Source organism: Monodelphis domestica, chromosome 1 (genome assembly GCF_027887165.1).
Source record: "Monodelphis domestica isolate mMonDom1 chromosome 1, mMonDom1.pri, whole genome shotgun sequence".
NCBI lineage: Eukaryota > Metazoa > Chordata > Mammalia > Didelphimorphia > Didelphidae > Monodelphis > Monodelphis domestica.
This window is the reverse complement of record NC_077227.1, coordinates 335,448,111-335,464,599: the sequence shown is the minus strand read 5'-3', so window position 1 is coordinate 335,464,599 and position 16,489 is coordinate 335,448,111. Positions and strand designations below refer to the sequence as shown.

At 38.1% G+C, this 16,489-nt stretch overlaps 1 protein-coding gene across 4 annotated transcripts in view; it reads right to left on the bottom strand.

Moving 5' to 3' along the window:
• Positions 1–15,426, bottom strand: part of PKD2L2 (polycystin 2 like 2, transient receptor potential cation channel) — a 38,548-nt gene extending 23,122 nt beyond the window's left edge. For 3 of the 4 annotated variants that reach the window (XM_007473652.3, XM_001375891.5, XM_007473655.3), the window contains exons 1-6: positions 15,183–15,426; positions 13,450–13,548; positions 12,318–12,451; positions 10,486–10,739; positions 7,560–7,781; positions 4,375–4,603 (exon numbers count right to left, since the gene is read on the bottom strand). In XM_007473652.3, the coding sequence (XP_007473714.1) occupies positions 4,375–4,603; positions 7,560–7,781; positions 10,486–10,739; positions 12,318–12,451; positions 13,450–13,548; positions 15,183–15,411 (1,167 nt within the window). In that variant the 5' untranslated portion in view covers positions 15,412–15,426. The remainder of the gene's footprint in view (positions 1–4,374; positions 4,604–7,559; positions 7,782–10,485; positions 10,740–12,317; positions 12,452–13,449; positions 13,549–15,182) is intronic. The other variant, XM_007473654.3, reaches the window with a different exon arrangement.
• Between the last annotated feature and the right edge of the window lie 1,063 nt (positions 15,427–16,489).

The window sequence follows — 16,489 nt, the reverse complement described above, 5'->3', positions numbered from 1 at the left end:
TGGAGAGAATAATTTCAATGGAATGATGGGGCAGAAGCTAGACTATAGCAGTGATGGTGAACCTATGGCATGGGTGCCAAAGATGGCACACAGAACCCTTTCTGTGGGCACTTGGTCACTCCCCACCCCCACCCCCCAGTCCATTACTAGAAACAGAGGGACTTGGGCAGAGCTGCTCCCCTTCCCCTCTCCACTGTGCCTGACATTTTTTCATATCTCCCACCCCTCTGGCCAGCAGTCCAATGGGAGCACTTCTTCCCTCCCCTGTGTGGAGTAAGGAGGGGGCACAGCACATATCTGGGTGGGAGTGGCATGGCACTTGGTCTGAGGAGGGGCCTGGCACTTCATCTTTGAAAGGTTTTCCATCACTGCTATAGAGAGTTAAGAAGAGAGTGATTGGAAAGGAAGTGTATTATATTTAGATCTATTGTAGATGGCCTTCTCAAGGAGTTGACCCACAAAAGGATTGGAAAAGGCAAATATTCCAATTTTTTTTTAAAGGAAAGAGAATAGATTTTGCACACTCAAGGCTAGCAAGCTTGAGCTTTATTCCTGACAAAATTGTAAAACATGCTTGTAAAGGGATGGTTAGCAAACTCTAAGACAAGAAGGAATTATGAAGAGCCGAGTTTCATCAATTCATATCTGAACTCATTTCCTTTTTTGATAGGGCTACTAGATTTGTAGAGCAAGGGGCTGCTGTAGCCACAGTTTACCTTGATTTTTAGCAAATCATTTGATAATGTCTTGTGATATTCTTAGAGAAAAGATATGGGATAGATCCTCAAGTTACTTATTTCTTATAACCTACTCCTTTAATTCAACTTCAGGTACAGATACAGTCTTTCCTTTAAACTTGCCTTTACCTCCAAAATTATCACTTCAATGTTCATAAATTTTGAAATTTTCTTATCTGATTCACAGTCTGTTGTCATTTCACCTCTCCCTCTGTCTTCAACTCCAGACCTGTTCTTCATATTCACTGTGGCCTCCCCTTTGATCCCTCAGTTCTTTCTCAGGTTATCACCCCTACACTGGATATATTTTTCTTCATTCTCCATCTTGACTCGTTGGTGAACCAGTTCTACCATATCTACCATATCCTTTTAGCTCAAGTACCTTGTTCTCTTTTTGTATCACCAGATTTTTTCCCGGTAAAGTCTTGATCTTGATTTACTCCTACTATCTGCTGTCTTTACTCATACTCATATGATGCTGAATGAAGCTGAAGAAAATCATGACTGGCTTGATTACAAATTCATGTAGCATAATTTCAACTAAGGCCTCACTGTGGCCAGGCAATCATTCCACACTCCTCTTAAGTGACTTTATCTTATCACTTCCTTATCACACTCGCTATAGTGGTTTCTCCAAACCTTTTCATTCCTTCTCAGAACCTTTATATCCACTTCATTCTCCCTCTAAGATGAGAACCTTGCTTCATATTTCAATGAAAAAATTGAGACTGTTCACTGAAAGCTCCCTCTTTTTAATTCCTCCCTATTTCATATCACTCAGTTTTTGCCACTGTCTCCTGCATCTGTATTTCATAAAGAGGAGGCCCTTCTCCTTAACAAGGTAAATCCTTCTACATACATGTGAACCCATTCCAACCCAACTTCTCTGACAGAATGTTCCTCCTATCATTCCCAGTCTCACTTATCTTCAATCTCTTAGTATCTACTAGTTGCTTTCCTAATGCCTACAAATATAATCATGTCTGCATGATTCTTAAAAAACCCTCACTTCATCAATCCATCCTCACTATCATTTCATATTTCCCTTTCCTCTTGTGGATAAACTTCTTGAGAAAGATGTCTATTTTAAGTGCTTTCACTTCCTTATCATCCTCTTTGTTTCCTACCTTTGGCTGGGGCCATCTTTTGCCTTTCTTTGTATTTCTAGCATTCAGCACAGTACCTGGCACATAGGTGAGCACTTAACACATGCTACATGCTCACCTCTTGAATCACTGTAGTTAGGTAAATTTAGATCTGGTTGAATGGATGCCAAAGAGTAGGATCAAAGATTTAGAGTTGGAAGGGACCTTTAAGTTTATAGTTCAATATCCCAATTTATAGATGAAGCAGAGGCTCAGAATTGTTAAATGACATGTCCAAGGTCATACTGAGCAAGTGACAGAGCCCAGGTTAAAATCTAAATGAACTGGATCCAGATCTAGTGCTCCTTCCAGTACACTTCATTCCACTTTCCAATCTGTAATGTTCTATGTTATCTTTGAAGGAAGTCTTCAGTGGAGTGCCCCCAGAACTTGTACAATTTTACATCTTTAATTATGACTTAAGATAAAGATATAGATGGCATTTTTATCAGATTTTCATGTGACCAAAACCTAAGTAGAACTAACATACTGGATGATTAAATTAGATCTAAAGAGGTCTTCTGGCAAGGTAAGTCACTGGGCTGTATTCAACAAGATAAAATTTAATAAGGATAAATGTCAAGTCATATTTAGTTTCTATTTTTTTTTTGGTAATTAGAAGGTCATTGGTAACCTTAGAACAGTTTCTTTTTAAAAAATTATTTTTCCTAAATTTTATTTTCATGTAAAGCACATTTCAACATTAGCCATGTTGTAAAAAAAAAAGCAAAGAAAAATAAAATGAAAGAAAACATGCTTCATATATGTAGTTTCTGAAGTCATTTTTTAAAAGTACAAGATGATGGAATTGGTAGAGGCCAATTCATCTGAACCTGATGATAATGATGGTCAAGAAAGCTAATGCTATATTAGACTTCACCAAGAGGCAGGTAATAGTTCTGTACAGTCCAAAAACACACCTTTATTACCAGTTATTTCTGTGTGCCATAGTATAGGAAGGGTATAGATTAGCTGAAGAATATCCATAGGAGGGCAGCCAAAATGGTGAAGGGCCTTAATACCATGCATATGAAGAATAGCTAAAGGAATTGGAGATATTTAGCTTGGAGAAAAGGACTTAGGGCATGTCCGAGTCGCCTTCAAGTATTTGAAGGGATGCCATGTGGAAGAATATTATACTTGTTCTGCATGGCCAAAGAGGCAAAAAAACTAGAATAATGAATAAAACTTTATGCAATGTTGGTTATGTGCAATGCAGACCCTTAACACACCCTACCGCAAACCCTGGGCTTTATCTGTGTAAGGATCTTAAATGAAGGATTATTCCTTTCCAACCTCTCTTCCCAATTTCTTGATCCCTGGTTGTTACTATTGTCTTGAGTTTGTAAAGAGGGCATCATTACCCCAATATTTATTCTCAAAGCTTTTAAGGCTACTGGGTATAACCTATGCTTTTAGTCTTTAAAGCTGATAACTGCTTCTGCCAAATCTGCTGTAACTGGCTTGTCCAATCAGTTTTTTCTCAATTTTAGTCCTAAGACTAAGGTGCCTCAGCCTCTTTGTAACATCTGCATCCTCTCTCATGAACTACAAAGTAGCTATAACTTTGGGAGGGGGGCAGGGGTAGGGTGGAGAATAAAGGGACTTTAAAGAAATTTATAAAATTAATTTTATGATAAATTAACTTTATTAATAATAAAATGATCCCAGTGATTTCTCACAGTGCATAGTGGAGCAAACTGAAGGGACAAGGTACTGATAGAGACATAAGGGGATGGAATCAAGTGCACAAGTAAAGAGATTGGCATTGGTATGAAGGGCTCCTTCTTCCTCTGACCCTGGAGCAAAGGAGGAAGATAATGCTGAGAAGAGTTTAAGTGTGGAACTTAGGATAAAGGGAGTTCACAACAGATGATAGTCTCAATTTTTTGGGTTAGGCATGAAGAAAAAGTCCTTTGATGAGAGAGTAGAGGTCATTGGTGGCTTCAGAAGAGAGATGATGTGTGGAACAGCTACTATGGGAAAGCTAATGTGCCACAGAGACAATGAGGAAGTGTCAAAAGATTAGTGTGTAGCAGTGAGGTCCCAGCCTAGTTTGGATAGGATAAATTTGCAGTGAACCTCAAATAGCTTTGTGATTTTCTCCATCGGTGTGAATCAGGGGCACACAGGCAGAAAGTAGATGCTCAGAGTAATCTAGTGGTGAGTTCTGGGAAGGATCAACAGCAACAAGGCAAGATGGCAAGGGATTCAAGAGGAGAACTGGGAGGGAGGAAAGAGAAACCAAAGCAGGGGTAATGACCGAGGAAAGCAAGAAGAGATGAGAGGACAAAAGATAGGCTTAGGTGATGTGAGGCATAAGGAGAGCCAGAATGACAAGAAGTTATTATGGTCAGATAGATAAATATGTGTTATGGATTATGGGTGGGTGACAACAAAATCAAAGGTAAGAACAGTCTTGTGGCTCATTTCCTACCTTTCCCTTTACTTGGACGCAAATGCCCCATTTCATGGGTAGTTTCAGTACTCACCACCAAAAGCAGCAACTCTAATAAGTTCCAAATACTCTTGAAATAGGCATATTTATGTTCTTTGATTTTTTTAATTTCTTGGATGATAAAGGTAATAATGAAAATACAAAATATGATTTCACAGGAAGCAATAAAGTAGTCAAAGTAAGAAACATATCTGAGTAGCTTCACAGAGTTAAAAGTCCACGAAGTTAGCACACCTCCAGTTGCAGGGAATTCTGCTACTAATCTGCAAAATTGTGTTTTAGAAAAGTAACTTGTGTGTTCTAAGCATTGTATATCAGTTTACATTCAAACTTTAATTTATTATTAGTGAATTATCCAGTGAATGAAGATAACTTATTTTAATAACAAACTAGATAAATTGAAAGAGTGCTAGATTTGGAACCCGAGTATCTGAGTTCAAATTCTGGCTTTTCCAGTAATTATAACCAGTACAACTTAAGGCAAGTTACTTTACCTGTCTGGGCCTCAGTGTCTTACTCTTTAAAACAAAGGGGTTGGTCTAGATGACTCCTAAGTTCCTTTCCACCTCCAAATCTGTGATTTTAAAAAATATTTTACTCTGGACTGCTTAAAGGTTGATTTTTGAGTTTTGCATGGAATTTGTATATTTTTTTCTAATTTGAGTCAGCCAGTACTGAAGACTACTATGTGTGAAATGCTATGCTAGATATTGTTCAGTATTCAAAGACCAAGACCATCTCCCTTTCCTCAAAGAGCTTACAGTTCCATTTGATTATAAGCTGCTTGAGGACAAGGACTACCTTTTGTCTCTTTTTGTAACCCTAGTGTTTAGCACAGTGCATGACACATAGTAGACACTTAAATGTTTATTCTATTACTGAACAGCTGAGCAGGAAGTATGACAGGAACACAAATGACTAGTGAAATAAGAGAACCACAAAGTTCTTGGTGTAGTTAAAAATAAGGAAAGTTATCACTCCCATTTCCCTGAATATCTATAATAGCAACTCCAAGATGATCAGTGTTTGGGAATGACTAGAGAATTAGCTGTACTGCTCTAACAAAGAAAAAAAAATCTGCCTTCACCTAAGGCAGCATGGTATAGAGTAAAAAGGACTAAATGTTGAGTTAGGAGATTTGGGTTCACATCCCAACTTTTATTAGGTGTGAGAACTTGGGCAATTTGCTTTATCTCTTCAAGCCATTTCCTCCTCAAAAATAACTATGAGAGAATATATTGAAAGATCAAAAAATTTAGATTTAATATGAACTGAGCAATTTTTGGTCATATACCTCAGAATTTCTTTAAGTCACTTTGGTTAGAATAATCCCCTTAAGGGTGGCAGTAGGGATGATTAGCCATTTAGACAGAAATAGCCAGAGCAGCTTTGAATACTCTAGGATAAACACTAAGCATAAAAGTAATTATTCCATTCTCTAAGTATATCCTTATTTGGCTAATTCATGCCTAGGGTATTCATAGATTCTTTTGATGTTTGCTTATCCTAGATTGGTACATTTGCTCTTTTAAAATTTTATTCATAATTTTTTGTCTTTATATTATCTACATTTCTGAGTATATGCCTTAATTTCTCCTTCCTTAGTGGGCTATCCTTAGTAACAAATTTTAAAAAAGGAGGAAAACACAATTCAACAATACCAACCAACACATCAACTAAGTCTAATATTTTATGGAATATTTACACCAGAGGAGCAGTTCTCAAACTGTTTAGTTTTAGGGCTCCTTTACGTTATTAAAAATTATTGAGAACTCCAAAAAACTTTTATCTGGATTATATCAATAACTTCTTAATATTATCAAATGGTTTTGACCCTCTGAGAAGGACTCAGGGACCCCTGTGTCCCTGTGATACACATCAAAGTATAGTTTGAAGATCACACTTTGAGAACTGCTGCTTCAGAATATAAATGTTTCAGAACCAATGTTTTGATGCAACTTTGATCAGTCTATTGTCCTCATATGGCTGACTAGTTCTTAGGTAGTCCTTAAATATTCTGTGATATGATTTGAATGAGAACAACAACAACAAAAAAAGTAGTTATGGCACATGGTATGTGGTACCATAGCTCAATAAATGGTACATGGACTCAATAAATTTTAGATAGCCAAGTTTCCTATGAGCATGAGTGTTTCTTTTCAATTTCCAAATGGATTTTATTTCCCCATCTGTGTCATGAGTTGAATATGTGCCCTGTATCCCTATTCCTAAAAGGCATATTATAAAAGGTGATTTGGTCTAGATCTGTAAGAAATACTAATTTTTAGAGAAAAGTAGCACACAAATAAATACCCGTTGCAAGTTTGTTTGGGAAGAGCCATGTCTAAAAGTCATTCTGACTGGATTTATAGCTTATAGCCATAATCATATCTTTAGAGTTAAATCACACTCTTCAAGGGTAGAAGCCTGTACTCAGAGTAGACTTCAGTTTCATATTCCAATTGCAGTATACATGGAATATTCTCATGAGGAAAAAAAAGAGAACATTGAGATGAGAGCCAGCATGGTATCATGCATAGGGCACTGGATTTAGAATCAAGAGGTTCTAGGTTAAAATCATGCTCCAGACACAGCTGGGTGACCTTAGGAAAGTCACTTAACCTGTCTCACCTGGAAAAAGAGGTGTAGATCTTTGCAGCTCTATGGCTATAAGGATCCTATGAAATCAAGATCTAAAACCAAGCTAATCCCTTCAGCATTTCTGAGATGGCTGCTGCTGATGTCTTAATTGCAATTTGAGGTTTCAATATATGCAGAAGGATAATAATTGCTTATTCTCAAAAGAGAACCACTTCATAAAGTAAGTGCTTCTGGTTGGAAGAAACCCACAGATTTGAATGATATGGATAAAAGGAAGGAACCATGAATATGGAGTCTTTAATTTGTGTAACAGAACTGATCCCAAATGCAAAATCAAGTGCTTATATATATAGGAAAAATTCATGTCTTGTGTAATTCTCAGCATTCCTGGGAAATTTCTGAGGATTTGGACTAATATTAAAAAAAAAAAAAACCTCATAACAAATAATGTTACTTTATTTACTTTTCACTATTGGTTCTTTGGGCTTACATTTTAACTTTTAAAATCTAAGATTTGTAGGTTTTAATACTATACAACTCTGAAAGCAACTTCAAAGAAGGGTATAAATAAGAATTGAAAGCCATATCACATTAACTAAGAGGACTGGATTTACTCACCTGATAATGCAAAAAAGGTTTACATTAGCATTATATACTGAAAAATCAATAAAAACAGCTCTGGTTCCTCTAGTGATCCAGTTGTTTGCTTGAAGGAAAGAAAATTTGCTTTTGGCATCAGTCTTTGATAAGGGTAAAGTGAACCTATATCCTCCATCATTATAAACTCCAACAAGTCCCCGGTGCTGAAAAGACTTTGATGTAGCACGAGAATACGTCCATCTATTAGACAGGAAAATACGACATGGTGGGGATTAAGATGTCTGATTGGAATTTCTTTAAAAAAATTTTTTTAGGGGGCAACTGGGTGGCTCAGTGGATTGAAAGCCAGGCCTAGAGATGGGAGGTCCTAGGCTCAAATCTGGCCTCAGACACTGCCTAACTATGCAACCCTGGGCAAGTCACTTAACCCTCATTGCCTAGCCCTTACCACTCTTCTGCCTTGGAACCAATACACAGTATTAATTCTAAGATGGAAGGTAAGGGTTTAAATAAAATAAACTAAAAATTTTTTATTGATATATTTAAATTTTACATTGTCTTGGTTTCCCCAGTATAACTCTTCCTATCCTTCTGGAGAGCCAGCCTTTATGATAAGTGATATTTTTAATAAAGGAAAAGAAAAAAAATTCAGCAAAACAAATTGATTCATTGAAAAAACCCTGACATGATATGAAATGTTTTATACCTGTGGACTCCTGACCTCTATGAAGGTGTGGGGGAAAGTACCTTCTCATACATAGCTCTTCTTTGGGATCAAAGTTTGTTCATTAATTTTGATTATTTTGTAGTTTTATATTGTTTTAATTATCAGGTATATCTTTTAATTTCATTTTTCCTCAGTTCCTTTGTCTTTCCATGCTTCACATCCATGTATTTTTACAACACAATAATATTCCATTACTGTTATATCTCACAATTTGTTTAGCCCTTTCCTAGTAGATGGGTATCTACTTTGTTTCCAGTTCTTGACGGCCACAAAAATGATAATACCATTTTGGCATATATTGACCTTTATCTTTGTCAGTGACCTCCTTAGCAGTTTGAAAAAAACAAAAATTTCACAGCTTGCCTGCTAATGGTCCCACAATCTTTACTTCTAAATGATTTTTAATAGGGAAGAATAAAAGGAATAAATGACTACATACTTTACAATTAGAGCTTTAGTAATACATGTTTAACATGATAATAAAAACAAAATTTAATAAAACTTTTGTAACATACAATATTCTTTATTTTATTTTTAAAAATCATTTTACTGTATTTAATTATTTACTGTATTTAACCATTACTGGCTTTAATTATTAAATTATTTTACAGCATTCTGTAAGGTAGAATTTTGTTATTGCTACTTTGCTGTATGCTGCTTTTGTGTATGTAAAGTCAAGAAAGGAAAAAGCTTGAGTATTCCTTCAGTCTCAAATTACTAACTCAAAAGGTGACCCAGATATGCATTTAAAATATTTTTATTAATGAGATTATGGTACCCAGCCTAGTATTTAAATACAACTACCAAAAAAATAATTTGCGTAAAGTACAGTACTTAAATACTTTAGTTTTCCCCAAAATAATTACCTCATTTAACATTAACATAGATGATCATTACTGTGATTATTTTGGGGGGCGGAGAGTGGGAGAAGAGTTTGGTCCTGATATTTGACTCTAGTAAAAAGGAACCCCTAGCTAAATGGCAAAGTAGATAGATTGCTGGGTTTGGAGTTAGGAAGACCTGAGTTTAAATTTGGTCTCAGACATTTCCTAGTGTAACCCTGGGCAAATCATTGTTTCCTCAACTGTAAAATGGAGAGAATATCAACCAACATCACAGGTTGTTGTGATGGTAAAATAAGATATTACTTCTTTATTTTACTTTTCCTCAGTTCCTATGTTTTTCCATGCTTCATATTCATGTAGTTTTATAACACTTTAGCATAGTGCCTAGTCCAGTTTGTTGTTTAGTTGTTTTTGAGTTGTGTCAGATTCTTTGTGACTCCTTTTGGGGTTTTCTTGGTGAAGATACTGGAGTAGTTTGCCATTCCCTTCTTCCGCTCATTTGACAGATGAGGAAACTGGGGCCAACAGGATTAAGTGATTTGCCCAGGGTTACACAGATAATTAAGTTTCTGAGGTCATAAATATGAGTTTTTTTTACTCCAGGCCTGGTGCTATATCCCCTGCACCCCCTAATTGCTCCAGCACTTAGTAGTGGGCACTTAAGAAAAACATTTCCTTTCCCCACTTTTCCTTCTCAACTGAGGAAGCAGATCAGCAATTTTTCTGGGCCTCAGGGTTAAGAGAGCAGCTAGGGGCACTGAGGGATTGCCTTTTGAAAGATCTTTTGAAATTGCCTATTGGAGATCTATGAAAACAGCTCTTTGGTTCCCAATCTCTCTTCTAAATTGTTATTCAAATTTGTAGCAGTAGAGGTCTTCAGCTGGAGCCTATCTGTTGTTATTTGTTTGACATTGATATATGTATTGTACTAGGTATGATGCTTGATTTATTAATAGAGCAATGATGTCGCACCAATTTTAGAAAGCCCACCATTCTCTTATTTTGTTTCTTTTTTATTTAACCTTCACTTTCCATCTTGGAATCAATACTGTGTATTGGCTCCAAGGCAGAAGAGTGGTAGGGGCTAGGCAATAGGGGTCAAGTGACTTGCCCAGGGTCACACAGCTGGGAAGTGTCTGAGGCCAGATTTGAACCTAGGACCTCCCATCTTTAGGCCTGGCTCTCATCCACTGAGCTACCCAGTTGCCCCTGATTTTTTTTTTTAATAGAAAGTATTGAAAGGCAGCTGTCTTTTTGGCATTTAAATCACATTTAGTATATACTTTAGGAACAACATAAATTACTTCTAAGAATCTACATATGTTAGTAAAATAAAATTCTAACTTCCACTGTATAATTTCATAACACTTACTCAGGCACCTCTCCACGGCCAAAATCAGATTGATCTTCATTTCCTATAGTATATCTGTCAAAACATTCATCCATCAAAGACTTAAATTTTGAATAGACAATGCATGTATTGTTTCGGACTTTAAGCTGTCGAATTTGAGGGACTCCTAGAAGTATGTTCTCATGGTAGATGCGACTGCTTTTCATTTGATCCAAAGTCTCTGTATTATACCCGTAGTCAAAGAACAGACCATCCAACAAGGGTCCCTCCATAAACTATGCACAGTAAAAGAATGTAAATAGTTTTATTGCCAACTTAATAACATTGTCTACTAACCTAACACTATGAAAGCCTTAAAAGTATTATAGAAATGCCAACTGTTGTTAGCCAAAATGAAATTAAGACTGATTACGCCACTATGCATCTAACCCCCTGCTTCTATGATGGTCATAGTATAATTTGGCCCTGGATACACATGCAGTAGTGCAAGTTATAACAAGAAACATGTCTGTGTCACCTTCCTCATCAACTCATGGGTGCATGGTATAGGGTGGAGCAATGAAGAGTTTGGTCTCAATGGCCACTGAGGCCATCTCTAAATCTAAAATTCTTTGAGTTAGTGAAGGTAGTTGTTTCTAACTCATAACTAAGCCTCCTAAAACTCACACTATTCTTTCCTATTGAAGTGGGAATTATACATTTCTTTTTATTATTTTGGACTTGGGATCATAAATTTTGGTTAAGTAGAAGTCTGCCTTCTGTTAATAGTAACTTCACCTGGCCAAAACCTGTCCCTTGGGATGTGAAAATTTATTTAAAGCCTTAAACATTCCTTAAATGAGAAGCCAGAAGAAGAATCTCAACTGTCTCTTGACTCTTTTGCTATGTGTTCATCTTCCCCCTCAATCAGCCTATTTATAAATCCCTTTAAAGGTATTTTTAACTGTAATCTGACATAGTTCCTATAGAGTTTGTTTGGCAAATATTGCTTCCTAGGGGGAATGTATGAGATCATGACTCTATTTAACTAAGTTTGTTTTAACTTTTATGACAATGAAGGAAGCATTGAGACTGATTTTATCTTTTCTTTAATTCTTATGGTCTAGAGGAATGTATAAGATTGTAATATATAAAAGAAGTATTTCTTTGTCTCTCTAACTTAATTTTGCCTATAAGAGGTCTTGTCAGAATCCTGATGATTTTTTTGAGACCTGAACTTATGCTTGAGCATAATAATAAAACCTAGTTTTTTACCTCTATAATTTGGTTTCTGATAAATGTATTTTGACAGTAGTTAGCTACCCCATGAACTCAGAGAGGAAAAATTTCTCCCATATAACACTTTGTTCAACTGGGCCAGACTGATGACTAGTTTCATTGATGATCTCTATATAGAAATACTTCCCTCTTTCAGGGCATACTGATAGATCCCTACATGTAGTCAACACATCCTTCTTTTCCAGATAAAGTGAGAATAAAATGAAAATCAGTGCTTTTTTTTTTTTAAGAAATTTGATTGTGTTAGGAAACTAGTAGCTTAAAAGAGGTTAGGAAGGTTTTGTGTATATCACATCCATGAGACTAGGTGGTGCAAAGGTTAGGGTGCTGGGCCTGGAGTCAAGAAGACCCGACTTCAAATCTAGCTTCTGACACTTACTAGTTGTATGACCCTGGGCAAGTCATTTAACATCTGTTTGCCTGGGTTTCCTCAACTGTAAAACAGAGATAATGATGTGAGGATCAAATATGGTAATATCTATAAAGTGCTTAGCATAGTGCCTGGCACATAGTCGGTACTATCTAAGTGCTTACTCCTTTTTCTGTTCCCTACTGATGGTCAAGTGAACTCTTACCTTCCAAAACTCTTCTGTGGTGCTTATAGACTTAAAATTAGTTCTGTCTTCCCCAGGTACAGAAGTTTCCAAAAAGAGTGTTGACATAATCTTGTTCAAGTAATATATGTTTGTGCTTACCATCCCAAAAGTCACTAAAAAGAAAGAATTTTATTTAAAAAAAAGTATTTTAAAATCCAGCTTCCTGGGAAATGATACCTAAATTTTACATGGTTAGCTTATTTCAACATTTTAATCCAGGCCCAATTTATACCTACTTATATGAAGCATTTTAACTCCATTAAAATAAACAAAATATATTATTTTGGATATAGGCTACTTTTGCCCTTATATAAGACTTGAATAAAACTTGTGTTCTCCAAGGGGTTATTTTTCAGTTTAAAATTCTGTATTCTTTTGAGTTCCTTATAGAGTGCAGCTTATGTTTATACTTATTTGGCAAATCTTGCCAGGATGCATAAACCACTTAGGGTGATCATAGTGCCTAGCATATTGTTGGTCATCTATAAATGCTAGCAAGTGATACCCAATCATAAATTCAGCTACTTCATAGAGCCCCATAGTCACTTTCAAAAGTTAAACACTATGCACAAAGCCAATACTATCTACCCAGTCAACTGACCCACCATTAATAGAATATACACTTTTGGGGCATGTAGGTGGTTCAGTGGATAGAAAGCCAGGCCTTGAGATTGGAGGTTCTGGGTTCAAATCTCACCTCAAACACTTCCTAGCTGTGACCCTGGGCAAAGTTGACTTAATCCCCACTGCCTAGCCTTTACCACTTTTCTGCCTTGGAACCAATACACAGTATTGACTCCAAGATGGAAGGTAAGAGCTAAAAAAAAAATGAATATACAATATTATGATGTTAATGGTGGTCCATCTTCTGACCTGTCTCATTCTTCTCTGTGGTCAAAAGCAGTCATTTTTAGCATTCAGGCTGAGCTTGTGAAACAAAGCAAAGCTAAAAGGCCACAAGCAGGGCTATACCCATATACTCAACACTATCAATATCTTGTACTGTCATAAACATCTGAGTTAGTCAGTTGGATGACATATAATTTTAACTTACCTCCAAATTATAGCATTAACTCAGAATCATAATAAGTCCCACCATCTGTATACTTACATATACATAAGTCTGTTAGAAAAATAAAGTAGATAATCAGCTCTTGAAGATTAGTTTTAATTTCTGCTTTTTTAGAAATCTTCTCAGTTTTCAGTGCCACTATAAAGCATAAAACAAAGGTTTTTTCCTACATAATTTAATAAGATGAAACTTCAATTTATTTTGCTACTAACTAAAAAGTTCAGCGGAGTTGTGATATTTTATTCCTCATGTCTGTGAGGTAGGTACAGGAAGGATTTATTGTTCCATTTTACAGATGTGGTAAAAGGACTTTCAGCAAACTGATGGCAGATCTTATACTAAAACAAAGGTTTGATCACTAGCTTGAACCTGATCATGACTTGACATTTTGACAAGGGCCAAGCTTGACTACTACACTTGCCAGGATAATTTACTTTTTTGGTCTTTTGGTGCTTGTTTTAACTGATGGTTCTGTTTTGCAGCTGGGGGCCATTCTATAAAGAGGTATGTGACCCTAGGCAGGGTGACCCTGTTTTTTCTTGCCTCTCTTCCAAGACCACTTAAGAGTGGTATGGTAAATAGCAATCTGATGATCTGGACAAGTCTGAAGGTCTTATGGCAAAGAATGCTATCCAAAAAAAAAAGAACTGTTGGAATCAGATTCAGATGAAAGCATACTGTCTCCCACATTAGCTTATTTACCTTTTTATTTGGGGGTTTTGGTTTTAGATGAGTATTCTCTTACAACAGTGACCAACATGGAAATATGTTTTCCATAGTGATCCAGATCACAATAAAATCCAGATCAAATTACTTACCATCTCTCAGAGGGGGGAGAGAAGGGAGAGAGGGAGACAACTTGGAGCTTAGAATTAAAAAAAAAAAGTATGTTGAAAATTGCTATTGCATGTAACTGGGAAAATATCTCTAAATTTAAAAGAGTGATAAATAAAGAACTGGGTAGGGCAAGAAAAGACCAAGAAAAGGCTGAAAGAGTTGTTAGTAAGGGAGAAGAGAAGCATCAAGGCCTACAAAATCTCCATTATGGTGTTAACAACTCTATTGGCTTGGTGAGTTGTCACTGGCCAAGTGCTTTTTTATTTTAATTTTGATTTTAGTAACTTCCCAGGGTAACTGACCCAGGCAAAGCCCCAACCCTAAGCCCTTTTATATGATCTCTAACCAATCCTAAAGCTGTTATGTTAAATTTCTGACAGGGAATGAGGTCCCAGGAGCAGGTACCAGCCCGGGCAATTCCTGGCTTCCTTCCTGTGAAAACCTTCCCTATCTAAAACCCCACCTTCCTCAAGGTTGCCTTTAATACTAGTGTCTTTCTTTTGCTGATTATCTCCAGTTTAACCTGTTTATGTTTGTTCATAGTTGTCTGCAAGCCATATCCTGCATTAGACTGAGCTCCTACAGAGCAGGGACTGCTTTCTGCCTTTCTTTGCATCTCCAGCGCTTAACACAACGCCTATCACATAGTGGGCACTTAAATACTCGTAGACTGATAGTCCACAAGATTCGCTCAAGATGTTTATTACTTAAATCCTGCTTTTGGGGGTCAAGGGAGTGGCGAGGTAAGCGAATGGTACCACCTCAGGGAAGGATCTTGAAACGGCCTAAGGAAATTCTGGTGTCCAACGCTCCCATTTTACAGATGTGAGAAAGAGACTTGCCCAAAGCCCGTCACTCTGCTGATTATGGGGGAGATGGAGCCGGGCCGAGCCTCAAACCCCAGCCTGTCCCAGTCTGAACTGTCCCCTTCTCACCGATGTCTTTCATATGCCGCTTCTTGGAGCGAAGAGATCTCACTTTGGCCATGACAGGCTTTAGTTCGTGTGGGCGGGACGGGGGGGGGTGTTTCTGGTGCCTTTTGAACTGCCGAGCACGGACCCGCCCTTCTCCCCCGCGAAGCAGCTCCTCAGCCTCGAGCCACACCCACCCCAGCGCGAGGCCGCGCGCCTGCGTTCTTTCTCGGTGTGATAGTCCTATTCCCATCCCTGGCGCGAGAGCTCCGGAGACCCGAGCCCACTCTCCCGCCTCGAAACCCTCACCTCAACCCTAACCCCCGGCGGAAATGCGCGTGCACTCTCCCTTCCACCTCGAGCCGCTGCAACCCTGATCCGGAGCCCAAGTGTGTAGGAGGGGCGAGATTGACTTTCCTCTTGTCTCGTACCACTCCCTCATCCCCGGACACCCGCCCTGCCCGCGTGAGAGCTTGAACCCCAGCTTCCGCGCTCTCCCTTCCTCCTGGTACTGTCCGACCCCTCAGTGTGAGAGCTTTCGAGCCGGTGTTCCACCTCCTACAACCGCCCCAGAGCTGCCCGAGCATGCGCACTCCAATCCTTAGGCCTCGCATCCAGCTCTCCTGGCTCCCAAGGCACGCCCCTTTCCCATACTTAGGGGCTCAGAGCTATCTACGGTTCCGAGAGGGAATGAAGGGAGCCAAGCCTGGGAAAAGGCCAAACGAAGCCCTTGTCAAAAATGAAATCAGAAATCAGACAGTCGCTTGTTGCAATGACTTCTCTTGGGGAAGCCCCCATGTGTAAAGGCCGAAAGGAGCCCCGGAGCCAACGGAACCACAGGACCTCAGAGCCCTCTTGGGAGCAAAAATAAAGTCCCTTTTGATGGAGGCTGACAAAGGCCCTTTTAAGTATAGAATGAGAGCAAAACGTGGCCGTGGGGTTGCCAGTGTCGAAGAAGGAAATAACCAAAAAAAAAAAAGTTGGGAAATAGCAAATTTATATAATAAAATAAGAAAGGAGCATGCAGGGTGGAGATTTCCACCCCCACCCCCCCTTCTCTCATGAGCCCTTGAAGATTTCACAGGGATTGGGTCACAGCAGGGTTTAAAAAAATTTTTTTTAGCAGTTCAGCTTTCAGATGGGGGTTTTCTTTTCTTAGACTTTCGTAATATGTCATAAAAGTGAGCCAGACTTTCCCAAAAGCATGTACTGGCAATATTTGGGATGAAGACTCGGCTTTCATCCCCTTAGAAACAGCTAGTCCACCTCCTAAAAACTCTCAGAGGTGCGGTAGTGGGCAGTTGGGTCAATGAACACCTCTTCCCTGTCAT